At 42.4% G+C, this 19,017-nt stretch overlaps 2 protein-coding genes across 3 annotated transcripts; both read left to right on the forward strand.

The window, feature by feature from the left end:
• Positions 1-475: 475 nt before the first annotated feature.
• Positions 476-7,770, forward strand: toporsa (topoisomerase I binding, arginine/serine-rich a). 2 transcript variants are annotated; one of them, XM_031814885.1, is made up of 6 exons: positions 476-595; positions 1,434-5,364; positions 5,832-5,873; positions 6,215-6,710; positions 6,861-7,283; positions 7,437-7,770. In XM_031814885.1, exon 2 carries the CDS (start codon positions 1,443-1,445, stop codon positions 4,167-4,169), a length of 2,727 nt encoding a protein of 908 aa, XP_031670745.1. In that variant the 5' UTR covers positions 476-595; positions 1,434-1,442; the 3' UTR covers positions 4,170-5,364; positions 5,832-5,873; positions 6,215-6,710; positions 6,861-7,283; positions 7,437-7,770. The 2 variants fall into 2 exon arrangements, with proteins under 2 accessions (XP_031670745.1, XP_031670746.1); XM_031814886.1 differs by having other exon boundaries at positions 529-733; positions 1,434-5,962.
• Positions 7,771-8,518: 748 nt separating this feature from the next.
• Positions 8,519-15,727, forward strand: LOC116360148 (nuclease SbcCD subunit C-like). Its single transcript, XM_031814893.1, has 8 exons — positions 8,519-8,943; positions 10,088-11,169; positions 12,079-12,194; positions 12,354-12,420; positions 12,526-12,672; positions 14,524-14,620; positions 14,733-14,883; positions 15,025-15,727. Exons 2-6 carry the CDS (start codon positions 11,116-11,118, stop codon positions 14,584-14,586), a joined length of 447 nt encoding a protein of 148 aa, XP_031670753.1. The 5' UTR covers positions 8,519-8,943; positions 10,088-11,115; the 3' UTR covers positions 14,587-14,620; positions 14,733-14,883; positions 15,025-15,727.
• The last annotated feature ends 3,290 nt before the right edge of the window (positions 15,728-19,017 follow it).

Here is a 19,017-nt window from a genome sequence, read left to right on the forward strand (position 1 = left end):
AGTAGCAGTGGTGTAAAGGGGGGGGGGGGGTCAATACAAAAAGTCCAGGTAGCCATTTGATTAGGTGTTCAGGAGTGTTATGGCTTAGGGGTAGAAGCTGTTTAGAAGCTTCTTGGTCCTTGACTTGGCGCTCCGGTACTGCTTGCTGTGCGGTAGCAGAGAGAACGGTCTATGACTAGGGTGGCTGGAGTCTGAACATTTTTAGGGCCTTCCTGGTATAGTGGTCCTGGATGGCAGAAAGCTTGGCCTCAGTGATGTATTGGGCCATTCGCACTACCCTCTGTTTAAACGTTTAAAATAAGAGCTTTGGGAACGATTTGACACAAGTAACCAATAGTGTAACCAAACTCACAATCATATTTGATGTTTGTATATTATGGATGGCTATGGCTTATTAGTACACTACTGTCGTTTATGTCCAGATTAGGTTGCTTTCCAGCTAATTCATCCTCTGTGTTAAAAGTTACTGTCAATAGGTGGCGCACGAAGCCAAAGCGGAAGGTCAACACCCTCCAGTATACCATCATCCTTTGCGGTTTTTTAAATGTAGCATTACATCACGGTATGAAACAGGAGGCCAAGTCCAAAGAGTGTGGTAAACAACTAAATTAATTTACTTCTCTTTAGTACATATGGAAATAGTGAAATATGAAAATATAATATGAGATGATTTGAGTGTTGTCGCCTACAGGATTCTTAGACATTTGCCTCGGATCCCCTGCTTTTTTTGGGGGTAAGCAAAGGGACGAAAGATGGCTAGCTGAAGCTATTTTGCTAATTTACCCAAGCTGTCATTTATCACAATTCAGACTCACAAACATGTCATGAATACATCATTTCTTGTCAGGATTATCGGTCAGAGATTAGGGCCAAAGTCAACCATTATGAGTGTTCACTGTCCAACCCTAGATGAGTCAGAACAGCTAACGTAGCTGCTAAAGTTATCTATCGAGCTAGCTAACGTTAACCTTACCAAGTAAAAGACACGTTCAAGTAATATAACATTACATGGGAAGTTATTGGGCTTTATTATCATTTTACAACTGTGGTGAGCTAATTGTAAGATTCTATTGAAATTGGTTGACAGTCATTTTGCCATCTATGGTCAATGTGGCTAAATGGCTCTGACACAGTCAGCTGTGACCCCTGTACAATCTTTATTATTATAGTGTTCTGATTATGTAACACATTGGATAATGACAAAATGTTTAGATGCTCCTCTTGCAAAATTCTTCCCTGTTTGCAGGTTGAATTAATACCTTTGAAATTATATGTAAGGGTGTGTAGATGAAAGAGTTGTCTCTGCATCTGCCAATGGGCCTAGCTAGTGACAGTATATTACAGAAAATTAAGTTTGAACAAAGTCAGTGCTGTGTTGTGTCCCTTCTTTATTGAAAACACTGTTTAACATGAGGCAATATTTTCTTCCCTAGACTATCACCATGGCAGCAGCAAAGATGACCTTACGGCTACGCAAGAAGAGTGCCCTGGACAAGTCCTCTGAGGTTTTGTCTGCCGAGGCGTCTCCAGACTCTAAGTGCCCCATCTGTCTGGACCGATTCAACAACATGGCCTACCTCGATCTCTGCTTGCACAAGTTCTGCTTCCGCTGCATCCACGAGTGGTCCAAGAACAAAGCCGAGTGCCCGCTATGCAAGCAGCCATTCAACTCTATCTATCACAGTATACAATCAGAGAAGGACTTCAAGAAGTATGACCTGCGGCCCACGGAGAACGGTTCCTTTGGGAGTTTCGCAGGGGAACGGTTCCGCTACCGCACCACGCTGACGGGGGCGCGTCGGCAGGACCAGAGAAGAACATCCCCTCCCCCCGACAACGGGGTCATGTTCGAGGCCCTAACGGGGGCTTCCCCCCCTCCTCGACAGGACCGAGGCCTCCGCCGCATGATGGCGCGCCTGGCGGCCAGGAGGCGGGCAGAAAGCGAGGGCCGGACCGTGCGCAGCCTCCGTGAGCAGGAGATGATCAAGTTCAGACGGGCGCTCTACCGGCGAGGGGTGCGAGTGCGGAGCGTGCGAGACGGTGGCCGTTCCCGGGACATCTCGGCGGAGTTCTTTCAGAAGAACCCGGCCTGCCTGCACCGCCTGTTGCCCTGGCTGAAGAGAGAGCTGGTGGTGCTGTACGGCGCTCACGGCTCCCTGGTCAACATCGTGCAGCACATTATCATGTCCCGCATCACCCGCTATGACATGGAGGACCGGGCCATCCACGAGGAGCTGCAGCCCTTCCTCCAGGCCCGCACCGATCACTTCCTGCATGAGTTTGTCAACTTCGCCCGAGCACCCTTCAACATGGAGGCCTACGACCAGCATGCCGTCTACGACTGCCCTGCGCCGTCCTCGGACGAGGGCAGCAGCTCCAACTCCTCGGTGATTGCCATCTCAGAGGATGAGGAGGAGGGCGATTCTGTGGAGCTGGACCCCCCGGGGGACCCCATGTCCGGGGGCGCCCTGAGCCAGTCAACATGGGACGACGAGACACCCGGACCTTCGTACTCCACAACAGAACCCACCAGGGCCCTGCTGCTATCCATCAGAGACTCGGACTCAGAGAGCAGTGTGGGGGAGGAGTGCGGAGCAGTGTTACAGCCAAAGGCCCCTCGCCTGACTGCGGACTCTGCTTGGGTGAAAACCGACAAGGAAGGACAGGCGTGTACCTCCTCTGGCGATGAGGATTGCATCATCGTGGGCTTTGTAAAACCCCTTGCTGAAAGGACTCCAGAGCTGGTCAAGCTGTCCTCTGACACAGAGGAGTCTGTTCTGGAGGAGATCAAAGATGAAGTGCCCAGGCTGCTTCAACACATCCGCTTCACCAGCCTTAGCCCCGCCTCCTCTCAAGGCCAATGTCCTGGGAAGGCAGAGGGGGTGGAAAGGAAGCAAGATGTATCGTGCTCCAAGGAGAGACGTAACACCTCACCCTCAATTAGATGTGAGACATCATCCAGTAAGTCAGCAAGCAAAAACAGAGGACAAACTGAGAAAGACGGCAGGAGATGTCACAGTCGAGATAGATCTAGAGAGAGGCCACGGTCGAGAAGCAGAGACCGGGGGAGGAGGTCCAGGAGCGCCGACCGCAGCCGCTCGACCAAGAGCCCGGCTATCTCCATCAACAGCGACAGCACTCTGTCCAGAGGCAGGAGGCAGTCACGCTCCCAAAGCCGCGACCGCTCCCACACTAAATGGGAGAAGACGAGGGACAATAAAGATAGCAGCCGATCAGGCCGCAGCCACGACTCATCGTCGCACTCCTATCACTGGCACTACTACAGCCGGGAGAGTGAGAGGGACAGCAGTGCCACGCTCTACACAGAGAGGAGGTCCTACTACTCCAGCTCACACAGGAACATCGATTGCAGGTCCCCGAGCCAGAGTCCTGATTCCCACCGGCGGGATAAGAGGCGCTCCAGAAGTCGTTCCAGCACCTGTTCGCTGTCCGGCGCTCACAGGAAGTCTCGTCACGAGAAGCCCAGCGGGAAGAGAAAGTACAAATCGAGACACCTGGAGGAACCTGCCCCCAAAGACCAGTCCTCCAAAGCCCTCGACGAGCCTCCCTCCTCCACCACCTCGTCCTATGTGAAAGACAAGAAGAAGAGCAAAGAGAAGCGTCACAGGAAGTCCAAGGAGAAGTCTGGGGGGAAGAGGAGCAGGAGCCTCAGCGTGGAGATCATCTTTGAGGGCAGCTCCTCGGAGCAAACCAGGAAGCACCAGAAGAAGAAGAAGAAGCACAAGAAGAAGGGCAAGAGGCACAGGAGCAAAGACCGCACAGGGTCCAGGAAACACTCGCCCACTGTCATTACCATAGACAGCGACAGTGACCAACATACTGCCGCAGGCGCTAACGATGCTAACCACACCTGCCCGGTAAGCAGCAGCACAAGCAACAGCGTGCTAGCGCCTAGCACAACCACCACCACAGGCAACCCTGCAGACTCTGGCCTGCTGGAGTCCATGTTACAAGACTGGGAACAGCAGATTCCACCTGTGGGTCTGGACAGTGGAGTGCTGGAGGCCAAGCCTCCTATAAATGTTGCTGCTGCTTCTGACACACCCACACATAGTGAGGGGGTTCTGTCCCAATCTGCCTCTGCGGATGAGGCGAACTCTCATAGCCCTTCAAATGACAACACAAGTCATTTTTTGGAAGAATCATAATGCTGGCCTCGGTGGGTAGGAAGACATTTAATTTAAAATTAAAAGTTTAAAAGTTTGTTTTACACCTCACTATGTAGGATATTTTATATCTACTGTTCTGCCAAAAGGTGCTCTTTCATTTGGGATGTGCCACTTTGCTGTATGAGGTAAAAAAAAAGGGGGGGGGGGGGTCAAAGATTGGGTTTTATTTGTCTTATTTACAGTGACTGTCTGTAAAGGCCTACATTTAAAAAGTATTTGTATAAAATACTTCAACTAATTTCTTATCAGTCATTCATTTCTATGCATCATTCTCAGGGATAACATGGGCAATAAAGCTGATGTAGCTTGTACCGTTGTGTTGAAACCAAACAACTTTTCTACCTGCTGCTCATGTAGTCTGATGGAAACTGCTCTTAATACTGGCCAATAAATCAATATGGGAAAGACTGTTGTTGTAACTGTGGAGTTGTAAATAGTAATAAATGTTTCTAAACTGAAATCAACAGCTGATATGACCTCCTGAATAAGTCAGCATTGGCCAGTGGCTCGTCGTTGGAGGCCACATATGTAATGGTTACTGCCTGAGTGGGTATCCTTTCATGTGGATGGCATGAGAGTTCTAGACCCTTACAGATGCTACTAGGATTAAGATGCTAACACTTTACTGAAGCTGATTCTAGTGTGATAAAGGAACATCAACTTGCCAGTGGTGCAATAACAGAATTCTTGAAAGTAATGAGTATCATAATGTCCCCATTAGATTAGGCTTCTTATCTGAGTGGGCACGGTTGCTTTTCATCTGAGATTTGATAGAAATTATGCTAAACTGTTGGGACAAGACAACAGTGGCGATTTTAGCATGTACATCTTGGTGGGGCAAACTCAAAATATATGTTTTTAGATGCATGCCAGCAAAGACACAACACTAAACAATACATTAATTGCCCTATAACGGTGACAAGTGTTGCCCACAAACTGTTAAGGCCTACATAAAGCTGTCCCAACAGCAGAGCTTTCTTTACAGCACAATGGAGTGAATCCTTTGGGATTGTCTGGCAGCGAAACAGAGAAGTGCTTGGCGAGTTCATGTTCCCATGGGATATCGGTTACTGCTAAGGAGTACTGTCTGCATTGATAGCTGTGCTTGCTGTGGACCATGTTAGGAAAACCTGCACGGAACTGCCATACTTCGCTGAGGGAATATCTATAAATAGTGAGTAACCACAACGGTGGGGTGCTTTTTTTGTTGCTCCAACGCGCCCCAACGGGTTAAGTAAGCTTGACATAATTTGGACATGGGTTGTGCATGAATCATTGGGGTTTATTATTTTTTATTTATTTTGATGTGGTGCTTTGAAAATGTAATAATACACATCTTGAACCTTATGTATGTTCTCTTGGTGGAGTCATTTACTGTTTCAATTTAATTGAATGCATGGCTTTGACACTGCCTGGGTGTCAATGCAAACCTATAATCATTACATCTGAAGTTAATACCCTAGTTGTCATCACCCTAGATAGTTTACAATAGGGATTCTTATTGGAGATGTCCTTCTCACCTAACATCCGATGCGGTTGAGATATTCTATGTAAGGTAATATCGTGAGAGTCACATTCGAACCTGGTGAGAGGGTTACATTTGTTTTTGCTAAAAATGTGGCTCCCTTCCTTGAATAACAGGTCGCCACTGCAAGAGTAGACCAGGAAACGAAACCTAAATAGGTAAGATTGGCCTGCAGTCAGGAATTGAAACCTAAGCGCTAGGTTTCCTAAACATACGGAGTATTCCTGCATTTGTCTTGCAGCAGCAGGTAAGAACGGTCTCATCTGTTATTATCTGTTAGATGAACTTAACTTATTACTGGACACGTGGCTATCAAACAACCCCTGTTTACTTACTAAATAAGTCTTTACATGATCGTGTTATAATGCTAGTGTAATAATTCAGCATATTTCGAAATATTATTCAGCCATAACAATTTAGTGTAACAGTTTCAGCCTTAGGAATGTTCAACTATGTTAACTTACAAATTGTAATTGCAATGTATGTACTTATATTACAGCTCATTTCAGCAGAGGTGTATTTAACAGCAGTTTGGTTACTATGGATGTTAATCCTGATTCCCCATACTACATCAACTTGCTTGACAGCAAGACTCATCCTGAAGATCACAGAGAATATGTGATGTTTCATGGCTGCTCAAAAGAGGGCGCAGAGTTGATTAAAAGGGAAGGTTTCAAACCATCAAGAGCCGATATCAGCATGCTTGGTGCTGGTGTTTATGTTAGTCGGGACATCCGAAAAGCCTGTAAATACCCTCTTGATGTTCCTGACTCTGAGAAAAGAGTACTAAAAATCAGAGTGGATGTCGGCAGGGTTAAGGTCATAGACAGGCAGAACCACCCCATGCAGAAGATATGGCACACTGAGTATGGCTTTGACACTGCCTGGGTTCCTCCTAATGTTGGCATGGTGCCGAGCAACCAACAGGAGAACTGTGTCTACGACCCAAAGAGAATCAAAGTCATCGAGGTCATGAAGGTTACCGAAGAGAACTTGTAAGTATGAAAAAGACTGTTAAAGTTTCATATACAACACTTTTTTTCAATAAATGTAAAGATATAATGTACCTTAAAAATAATTAACCTACTGAACACAATATAATTTCTTACATATCTATAAACACAAATGGTGTTCCTGTCTTACAGATCTCAGTATGATCATCTTCAGAGTGGAGTCACCCCTGAGGACAGCCACGTCTACGTGATGTACCATGGAACATCAAAACAGGCTGCAGTAGAAATACAGAGAAATGGCTTCACACCATCTAGAGTTGGCATGCTTGGTGCAGGTGTCTACCTCAGTCGAGACATCCGAAAAGTCATTAGATACCCCCTTGGTTCTTCTGACTCAAACAGGATGGTTCTGAAAGTGAAGGTGAATGTTGGCAGAGTTAAAGTCATCAACAAACAGGGTCATGACAACCAATACAACTGGCACACTCATGGTTTTGACACTGCCTGGGTTCCACCTGGTGTTGGCATGGTACCAAGCAACCAAGAGGAGGACTGTGTCTACGACCCAAAGAGAATCAAAGTGATGGCATTGCTGGATGTCGCCAACTTAAAAAAGTAAATGATATTGAGCCACAGTCATATAACACAATCAGTAAAGTAATGCTTTTTTCAAGAAAGACTTGAAAGACTACTTGATACCAGATCATATGCTATGCTTACCCCACTTCAGGTTTTGATTGAGGCGTTTCTATTTGATTCTTTCCCCAGGGTAAACCCATGGTTAAACATTGTGTAGTGGAACTGATGAACTCGAACTCTGCATTCAGTGGGAGCATCCAGCATCACCTCATGGTCATCAGAAGAGGATGGTTAGAATCAGACGGTCCCACATGATACAGCTCATAGGAAGTAGAAGCTGATGATTTGACATGGCAATCTATATGCAATCAATCATTATAACCTTATCATATCAAATATTTTCGAAATATAATCAATCATATTTAGTTGATGTCAATAATACATGTGTATCAATGATCATATGGTTTTTTTTAAATAAGGTTTTTCTTCCTGATATACATCTCAAATAAATATGTAAAAGTTCCCCACATTGTCTGAGTGTGTTTCCCTTTTCCCCTTGGAATATTTTAATCCGTTAATCAGCAAGATAAAAGGGAAAGTAGCCTTTACTTTTGATTGGTCGTGGCCATCCCCTTGAGAAACTACATTTCGCCAGTACGGGTTATGATTAGGTTTGTGCGCACTTCAAATTAATGATGGTGTTCCTGCCCTACTATTTCCAGATCTCACAAAGGCGGGATAAGTGTTTAACATATCAGCTAACCCAGTGATTTGTATATACACCATTGAGTTAACCAAATAATGTGATTTAGCAATTTGACCCATGGTTGATGCAATGCAACGTCTGTGGATCTATTCGGGCAGGAACACTACCAATACCGGTGAGGGAGACTCTTCACTGCACTTCGATTCCGAACTGACTTTTCAGTAGCAGGTTAGGATACGGAAGTTAAAGTTGGGGAAATGGTTAGGGTTATACATAGAAAATAATGTCCTAAACTGCAACGAAAAATAATTTGTATCGAAGTTCGGTGAAAAGTGTCCAATGCCTGTGACATTGGGAGAGAATCTCAATTGAATACTCCTCGCCTCCTTCTCAAAACCAAAGGCAGAGGTCCCGTCCCTCTGACATCATCAAAGAGTTTTGAAAAGGAGGCGAGGAGACAGGTTTGTGAGAATTTGAGATTTTCGCATGGTTGTTCACGACACCTCTGATAAAACGAGCACAGACTGTGACGTCAGTGACCTTCAGAGCGGAGAAGTCGGAGCTCTAGGATGATGCCGAAATTACTAGATGGGATACAGTTGGTCAATTTGACTTAAAACGTTTTGTTGTTGCATTTAGCCAACACTAACCCTTTTCCTAACCTTAACCTAATGATCCTAACCTGCTGCTTAGGTTCTCCCAAACTTGCTATGAAAAGTCAATTTTGAGAAAAGCTGTATCCCTTATAGACAAACCGGTTGATGCTTGAGTTTCCGACTTCAAATTCCGAGTTAGATGACCGTTCAAAACTATTTTCCCAGTTGAAGTTCATTTTTATCCTAGTTTCCAGTTGTTTTGAACGCACTGAAGTCGGAGATTTCCCAGTTCCGGGATGTTTTGAACAAACCAAGTAGCCTAGCCTATTCTGATTTGACGTTTGAGTTGCGAGTGCGACACCACTCTGAGTTGAACTGGCAGTCCAAACTTCATGTAAGGTCAACAATTTGAATCATTTATTTGAGCTAAACAGTATAACATATTTGATCGTAACAATGACATAATTGCGTTTACTTTCATATTCGTTCTCTCTCCGTCTTTTTATTTATTTGTGGCCTTGTAACGTTACCTGCAGTATATGTTTATGGCTTGAGTAGGCTAAACAGAGTAAAACTATTTCGAATAAGGTAATAGGAAAGGGGGACACCTAGTCAGTTGTAAAAATGAATGCATTCAACTGAAATGTGTCTTTCGCATTTAACCCAACCCCTCTGAATCAGAGATGCGAGGGCTGCCTTAAATCGATTTCTAAGTCTTCGGCGCCCGGGGATCAGCGGGCTAACTTCCTTGCTCAGGGGCAGAACGAGATTTTTACCTTGTCAGATCGGGGATCCTTTCGGTTACTGGCTCAACGCTCTAATCACTAGGCTACCTGCCGTAACGTATTGAGTTAGAAGTGTATGTTTGACGATTTTATAAACGCCATAAATCTTCTGAAAAAAATGTGCCCTATGTTAAATATGAGGGCCAGGTCGGTAGGAAACCTATAAATTACACAACACATTTAAAATGAAAGTCAAACTTTGTCAAAAGGTTTTGCGAACATAACAAAGTCAGTAGTGTTGGACATACAATACTAAAAACACCATAACATAATCTCCAAGTGATTTACATTTTGTAAATCTGTTCCAAAGTATTTCCCCGCATAATAGAGAGATATAGGCTACAGTATGTGATCGTATACAAAAGTAGGCAAGGTTTGAAATTATAATGTTTAAGTAAAATATTATATCTGAACCTGTCAATTTTAAGTATACAATTGATTTGTAATCATATTCAGGGCCCCTTGACCAAAAAATCTGCCGTGGCGGAATCTAGTTTATGATCCCTGACCTAGGTCATAGTACATCAGAATGTATAACCATGATGGTGTAGGCTAATTACATTTTTATGTAATATAAAATTGTTGACCTTCTTGGACAATGTGTGCTGCTAAAGAAGAGATATAGCCTAAGGGTTCAGTTAACAACATAAATTAAGGTTTAAGCGAGTTGCACCTGCTGCTTCATTCAAACCTTACATTTTTTATGGGCATCTTGACCTGCTTGTTTTCATTTAGCTATATTTCCCATTTCAGAGGTCAATGGAAAGCGGCAAAAGTGCAGGCACATGTTTCCCAGGTAATCCCCCACTCATACGCACTGAATGCTGCGGGTGATTTGCTGCTACTCTCTGACAGCAACCATCAAACCGAATCCCAGAGACTGGGCTTGGGTATTCAAGATTAGATTATATACCTTTTGTCATGAATGTTCATATGTGATCTGTTTCATCTGACATTATGATATGGATTGTTTTAACCTATATTCAACAATAAATATCCATAGTCTGGAATATCTCCCTATGTTGTCAGTCATGATTGTTTAATAACTGCATTATTGTGCAGGTGGGCTGGGGCACCACAAAGGACACATTTGTGTGGGTAGAACCATCATTGGATCCAATAGGACAGGATCTAGTTAGAAAACAAGTGGTTTTTCGTGGTAAGACCATGTGTGCATTTTATCCTCAGACTTTTCAACTAACATGGACTTTGATATTAATCAGTGTGCTCAGTTTAGGTTACACTTTCTTGATGGTACCAGTAGGCCTATGTTAACTTCTTGATTTTATACACAAAAAATGTAAATGTACTTTTCCTTTGATATTTAAGTGATCAATATTATGCCGGGGATTACACTGACAATGATATTGTATTCCTGATAACATACAGAGGATTCTGCAGAGTTCTATCAGCTCTGCTATGCTGATAGTAATGACCAAGTGAGAGGAGCCAGCACCCCCCTCTGCTTTAAAACCCCAAAACACAGACTACTGCCTGGAAAACCACCACTTGGTCATCACAACACAGGAACAATACAATGCACAATATCTCAAATCCAAAGATTGTGTTTTGAAGACCATGCGTGAACTACTTGTCTTTAAAAGGCAGCACTCTCTGTTGGGATTGATGATGTTCCTCACAAGAACATATTAGCTAAAATGATCCATAGGAGAGGATATGTACATGACATGATGTGTGTTTCTGAATCTAGGAACAGGTAGAGTAAAGTGAGAGAGAGAAAGAAGAGCTGGTCATGGAGATAGAGCAACTGAAAGAGCAACATGAGACTGAGAAGTGTCCTGAAGGAGCAACAGCAAGAGATTGATCGCCTCAAGGTTTGTTTTCAAGTTGTTTGTTCCAACAGCAGCTTCTTTCTCAAGCTGATCTCAGATAATTTTGTATTATTCTGTAGGTTAATCCGACAAACACTCCTTTTAGTATATGTTACGTTTTGCATGGTATGTATTCATTTGTGGAAGTCCATCACTCATTTCGTTTGATATGTTATGAATTACAATTCGTATTAAATGTTAAGAATTTGCAAAACGTGCAAAATGTTACGACTTGCAAAATGTACAATATGTTACAAATTTGCAAAACGTATGATATTTTACGAATTATAGATAGGTGGCTAACGTTAGCTAGCTGGCTAATATTAGCTCGGCTATAGGTTAGGGTTAAGTTTAGGAGTTAGATTAAACGGTTAAGGTTAGGGGAAGGATTAGCTAAAAGGTTTAAGGTTAGGGGAAGGGTTAGCTGCAAAGTAACTAAAAAGTAGTAAGTAGTTGAAACGTTTCTAATTAGCTAAAATGCTAAAGTTATCTGTGATGAGATTTGAACTCACAACCTTTGGGTTGCTAGACAGTGCTAGATGTTCGCATTATACTCCCACCCCGACCAACAACCCTACTTTAATTTTTTTGTCTAAAGTAACCATCTGTCTGGTCGTAATATATCATACTAATTTGAGTGTCCTGGATTTACATTAACTATGTTACATGTAGTCTATGAGACCAGGCTGCCTTTCTAGACCCTAGTCATGTGTCAGAATGGAAATGAGAATGTATGTTTTATATATATGTACTACCAGTACTACTACAACTAATTATCATTAGTAGTAAAAAATTAAATACAATCTGACAGCTGTAGGCTCTACACTATACAGCTGAATACCATCAATGCTTTTCAATGGTTTCTCTCTCCTTGTCTTATTTCTAACTGTTTCTTTCCATGAATGGCTGCAGTCTCTGACATCCATTCATGAAAAATATGAACAAGCATTGATCAAGATCCAACAGCTGAAGAAGGAGCAAGAGGAGTTGAAAGGGAAGGTTGAGGTCCAAAGTGTGGAGATTGCACAGTGAGTCATTCTTGTCTGAAGCAATCCATTCAATGCATGGGAACATAGCGTTCTAGTCCAACACCTTTCCAGTCATATAATGATATCATGCTGTCTTGGATTTTATTTTACACTTGTGTACCAATGTGGTTCCTCATGCCCTCGTGTCTGTGTAAACAGGCTGACCCCAAGGCTCAAATCTGAGCAGGAGACCCGCAGACTGGGGGATTACATTCAACTTCTACAGGTCAGCCCACTCAGCAGAGTAATCAATGAGAGTGAATGCTTTTAACACACATACACACTTTAAAAGACTAGTTGACCAATTCATTCAACGTCATGGAATCTGCAGGAGGCTCGGACACAGTTGCACCAGGCTTCCAACAACACCCGCAGACGTGCAGAGAAAGCCGAGAGGGAACTGGAGGAGGTCTATGAGCGCATGGAGAGCACTTCCATGACGTCTGCTCAGACCAAGCAGAAGAGCAGCAAACTAGAGGTGCATTTATATATTTTAAATGTATTTTACTCTCCTTTTTCTCCCCAATTTTGATCTTGTCTCATCGCTGCAACTTCCCAACGGGCTCGGGAGAGGCAAAGGTCGAGTTATGCGTCCTCCGCCTTACCTCGCTCATTAACAACCATCAGCTTAACCTGGAAGCCAGCCACACCAATGTGTTGGAGGAAACACTGTTCAACTGGCGACTGGGGTCAGCCTGCAGGCTCCCGGGCCGGCACAAGGTGTCGCTAGAGCACGATGAGCCAAGTAGACCACTATGATGACATGCCAAAGGTGTTTGATGGATTGCGGGAAAAGAGCAGGAATAGGCTTTTGCAGGCTACAGTCCAAGCTTTGTCTTGGTGCCAATGCTGTCGGCATCCAAAGATTATCCAAGTTGAATAAACGCTTGGAGGTAAAGATGACCGCAGTGGTGTCGTCTACGGCGATACAGATATCACTTATTATTGATATCTACATAGCGCATTGATGTGAATCACACTGCTGGTATCTCATTTAGCTATTTGCACCTTACTGATTGTGGTTGTTGTGGATGGCTGTTCACAAATTTAAATGTGTATTCGAACCTAATAATGGTTGAATTCAAGAGGTTTAAGGTGCCTATCAATCACAGTTCACTAGACAGCCAGTGAAAAATGCGCTCTTGCAACAGTTGCATAGTGCAGATCCAAGCCTATGGAATAAAAGTGGGGCTTGTATTGCTCAATCTAATTCATGCTGATAAACAAAGAGAAATCCATAGACCTAATGGACACATGCTCAAACTTTCAAATTTTTGATAGACTTAAAGGGGCAATCTGTAGTTGTTACATCCATTTTTGGACGTATATATATATACGTATTCTTGAAGAATATGACTTATAAATCCCTCATGAGCTTAGTTCAACTGTCACTCCATGGGAACACTCCATGGGAACCCAAAATATTCCAATGTTTGTAAACATTGTAAATGTAAACAAACACTGTGTAGCCTCATAACAAGGTTAAAATAAAAATATATATCATGGATGGTCAGTCCTTGGATACGTAGCTCTGTCTGTTCATCCAAGAGTGGTTACATTTCTCCAGGCCCATCCCTCAGCTTTTTTACCAAAACAGAGGCGGGGTTCGGTTTTGTTATTGTTTCATCAGTAGATTTGGCTTTTAAACAGCTGCATATTATCAAGATATCAAAGGGTATAACATTTATTGGAATGACTGGAATTCTAATATACTTTGGTTTTTAATGTAAAGATATCATTTAATCGTATTATTATATGTAGTAGATGGGTTAGAAGAAGCCTACATAACCAACCCATAAAGTAACATTTAACATCTGTATATGGCCAGCTATGTAAACTTTAACATTGATTTATCCTTCAATAGATGTTGTTTAATTGGTAAGATACATTTTTGTCTTCTTCTAATGCCTCTTAAGGGGAAAGTAATCTAAAACTAATGGAATGTAATTAGATTATGTTACTGAGTTTGGGTAATCCAAAAGTTATGTTACTGATTACAATTTTGGACAGGTAACTAACAGATTACATTCAGAAAGTAACCTAACCAACCCTGGTTGTGGGACAGCCTGGGAATGAACCCGAGTCTGTAGTAACACCTCTAGCACAGCAATAGAGTGCCTTAGACCGCTGCGCAACTCAGGAGGCCTACACTAGAGGTGCTTTAAGGATATCTTAGACACTATTGAATTTTCCGATCCACTAAATGGATATGATTTTTGTTTATCAATATGTTGTTTGTTCTGTGAAGTTAGTCCACCTGTAAATGAATAGAGAACACACTAACCTTATTCTCCTGGCTGATCACGAGTTGCCTGTTCTCTCCTCCCAGATGCAACTTTTAGAGTTACGCAGAATCATTGAGGAGAAAGAAAACATTAGCAGAGATGGCTAAAGTAGAAAATGAGGAGTTGTCCAGAGAAAATCAGGTGATTGCTATGAATTTTGCTACTATTTACTAGTCATTACATTTTTTCATTGTTTTTACTGTAGAGTTGGTGATGTTTTCTCATCATGGAGTTTTCCACTGTATTCTGTCAGGACCTCAGAAGAGATATTGAGAGACTTCGCAAGGAGTTCACTGACCTCCCGACTGCACCAGTGTCATTGGAGCCTCCCAGCCCTTATGGCTCTCCAGCTGACCCCACCCCTACTGAGGAGCAGCAGCTAGATGTACTATCTGAGACCCCAGGTAATCTCAATTCTCCAGCTGTTGGAAAGCCTCACCTTAATATTCCTGAATGAGAAATGAACGCCACTTGGGCCTCATGAACACTCTTTCTTGAAAAATAACAAAACGTGTTCAATTCTGACATATGACTTCATTTGCAAGACACTGCTCCAAACTCCGAGGAGGTATGTAGAGTCATTCCTATGGTATAAATTCCCCAATTACATTCAACCCAATTTTTCTTTGAGTGGATGGTCAGGAAGCCAGAACATAGTTAGAAATCATTTGTACACTTCAAATTGACCTAAAGAATCTCAAACAGATAAAGTATTTGACAAAAACAGAATGATTTCAAACCTTGATTACATGGGGATACGATCACATGTATCTATTTATACGTGGGAATACTTGGGAACAGATTTCCTAAATTAAAATCACTTTGGGCTGATTTCCTGATTTCCTTCTTCTAAAGTCTGTTATGTGTGTTTGTGTTCTTTTTGTGGCTCATAAAAATCCCGGCGCGCCTATAGGGGAACCCTGTTGTTATACATGGTACAAATGCAGTTTACACGTTTACAACAAGATAGACTAGTGATTTGGGATCAAAGGGTTGATTTCACAATGGTTTATCCACCATCATTTCTGTACTACACTATAGTGAACTATCCATCTATCGGATGTTACCACTTACAGAGCCTTCAGAAAGTATTCACACCCCTTCACTTTTTACACATTTTGTTTTGTTACAGCCTAAATCTTAAATGGATTATATTGAGATTTTTTCCACTGGCCTACACACAATATACCCCATAATGTCAAAGTAAACTTGTGTTTTTTTTACATTTGAACAAATTAGTTAAAAATGAAAAGCTGAAATGTTTTGAGTCAATAAGTATTCAAGCCCTTTGTTATGTCAAGCCTAAATAAGTTCAGGAGTAAAAATGTGCTTTACAAGTCACGTAATAAGTTGCATGGACTCACTCTGCGTGCAATAATAGTGTTTAACATGACTTTTGAATGACTACCTCATCTCTGTACACTACACATACAAGTATCTGTACGCGGAAGTATAAGTGAAAGTAAAAAATATCTAAATCTTTGTTTTACTATTAAATAGGAATTATTTGTCAAGTTTGTGACTATTTACCCATGGAACATATACACTGTACATAACAACAGCTCTTTCCATGAGCTGGTCCTGCTGCTTTTCATATCGGTTTGATCGCGGTGGAGGCAATAATGTCTGCAGTTTTCGGTTTGGCTATTTGTTTCAAGTGTATTAGTCTATAAATAAATCTCTTTGCCAAAATTCGTCATCTCTCCCATGTCTTATTCGACTAGTAGTTGTTCTGGAATGTTTATTTGTTGCCTACATTTTACTCACTCCTCTGTTTAATATAACACACATACATTAATTATTAAGTTCGGGTTGCCTATCCTGATGTGAAGTTTGTTCTATAGAAAGTATTAGACTCTGATGTGTGCCACAGAAAGTATTTGACTAGCTACAAAAAAATAAAGGAAATTCTCTCCCCTTCCCTCCCCCCTTCTAATTTCCTTAATTTTGTGGCTAGAGTCAAATACTCTGTGGCACACATCAGAGTCAAATACTTTCTATGGAACAAACTTCACATTATTAGTGCCCCCCTGCGATCAAGCCGAAATAAAAAATGAAATGCAGCCTAACGTGATCAGAAATCTCAACTAGCAACAAGTCGCACCAATGAAGAGTTGAGTGCGTGCGGGTTCACGCGAAGAGGAGGGGTGGGGGGGTTGTTAGAGGGTAGTTTTTCGACAACACTGAAATTCTCAATTTCTAATATGTGTTATTACAGAAGTGCAAGATTTGACTTCTGGGTTGACAGAGTTTAATACATGCCCAATGACCATAGTTGAACTGTCATACATCATTGGTCGAACCCAATCAGAACCCCAAATATAAGCTTGTTTTAATCCATTGTCATAGGTACATTGACATTCAGTTGGTGTATGTTTTTTTTTCAAAATAGAAGGTTATGATTTTTTTGAGTAAATAAACCTACTCATTATTTGATTGTTCTACTATTGACTGACTATATACTATCTTCTAGATATCCTTCATGTTGGGACATACCAGTGATGAGGCAGAATCACACCCTGTGACATGGCTTGTACAAGGCAATCTGCTTTAGAGTACATTCAAAATGGAAGGAGACTCCTTGTTGAAAGGCTCCAGAATCTGTCCCTCATTGTGGAAAACCTGTTCCAGCGCAAGGTTCTTCAGGAGGAGGAAGTCAGTAAAATTCAGGCAGAAGTTGACCGTTTTGATCAAACCAGAAAAATACTGGACTGGGTCACGGCCAAAGGAGAAGCTGCATGCTACGAGTTACTGATGATTCTAGACATCACAAGGAAGAGGACTTTAGACAACGCTGACTTACAGCAATGGATCAGCTGTTTCCCCTTCAAGGAAGACCCAGAGATGACAGACTACCTTGTTGGCAAGTGATTATTATATTATACAATTAGTATCCAGTACATAGTATACAATTGGCTGGGCAGAAAATCTATATTTTTTAGGTGCGTTTGATTTAGCTTACTGTGTGCATCGGGTGGACAGGGTTTCTGTTGGCACAATGCATTTACTCTCGCTTTTCCTTTGTATCATTATTTTAGGTGCAAAACCCTGTCACAGATATCAGTCACAGCTGAAATGTAAAGCTCGAAAGATCACAGAGGCTGCATGGAAACAAAGCTGTAGTCTCCTACCAGAGAGGTGTAGAAATGAGGTGACTTTCTCTTACACTCCTCTTGTGTTAGATACAGACGTGCCTTCATCTCTCTCTAAAATCGAAACGAAGAGCAAAAGATGCAAGAAAGTTCGCCCTAAAAAGCTAAAGAGCTTCATCCCCGTGGCCAAACAGGAAACGTCCCCGGCTGACCTGCTTAAAACACCCAAGAGAAGGATCCTCTTAGTTGGAAAACCTGGAATTGGAAAGACCGCAGTCGCCCATCAAATGTTGAACCTCTGGGCACAGAAAGATCACAGAGAACTAGATTACATGTTTTACTTTGATGTGAGAGACATTTCACCCAGCACACATCCCATGAGACTGGAGGACCTTCTCTTTAACATGTACAGTGAGCCAGAAGAAAGTAGAGAAGAAGTGTTACAGGATATTAAGAAGAACTCTGAAAACGTTGTCATCATTTTTGATGGAATCACAGACCTCTCCTCTCATTCGGTGATAAAGAAACTTGTGGACAAGGACCTCCTCCTTGATGCAAAGATTGTGATCACATGCAGACCAGAGGTTCCATCAGGAGACTTCCTGACAGACTGGCTCTCGTTCAGAGTGGAGGTGAAAGGGTTCAGTAATGAGTCCATCCGGGCTTACTTAACAAAGATGTTGAGTGCTGAGCCTAACCCTACGCCAAACCATGATTCCTTGAGCATTGTGTTAAACAACCTAGAGTTGTTCAGTCTGTGCCATGTCCCGATGTATGCATTGATGGTGGTTGCCTGCATGTATTATTCCACCCCAGAGGCTTCTAAGCAGCCATGGCCTACAACTAAGATGTACATCAACATCCTCCGTTACTGCATCCTAAAACACAGTGGCAAACAGATGAATGATCTCGACAAGTGTCTCGCAGAAAACAGAGAAAAAATATTGTCTTTAGCAGAAATGGCTTTCGATGCAACACAGCAAAAAACGCTGAACTTGACAGAACTGAGCTGTGAAGTAAGCAGTGTCCAGTTTTCTTTCTTGGGGGCTCTTATGATTATGGTCGAGCCCACAGTATCAGACACTTACTCTGCATTTCTCCATTACACAATGCAGGAGTTCTTTGGTGCCCTTTGGCTCTTACAGAATCCAGACAAAATCAGAGAGGTTCTACAGAAGTGCCAGACTGAAGAATGGAAACACACAAAACACATGGTTCCTTTCATGTGTGGGCTTCTGAATGAGAGGAATATTCCATTGGTAAATGGTCTAGTTCCAGCTCAACAGATCAAGAAGACGTCAGATTGGTTCTTCCAGGAAGTGGTGAACACATTTCTTCCACTTCAAGCAAACCAAGATCATGCAGAAGGTGGTGCTCCTGAGTTTGAGAGAGATCTTCTGTTTTTATGTCAGTGCTTGTATGAATCTCAGTCTACTGAGGCCTGTT

The sequence above is a fragment of the Oncorhynchus kisutch genome, unplaced genomic scaffold (genome assembly GCF_002021735.2).
Source record: "Oncorhynchus kisutch isolate 150728-3 unplaced genomic scaffold, Okis_V2 Okis07a-Okis12b_hom, whole genome shotgun sequence".
Lineage (NCBI taxonomy): Eukaryota > Metazoa > Chordata > Actinopteri > Salmoniformes > Salmonidae > Oncorhynchus > Oncorhynchus kisutch.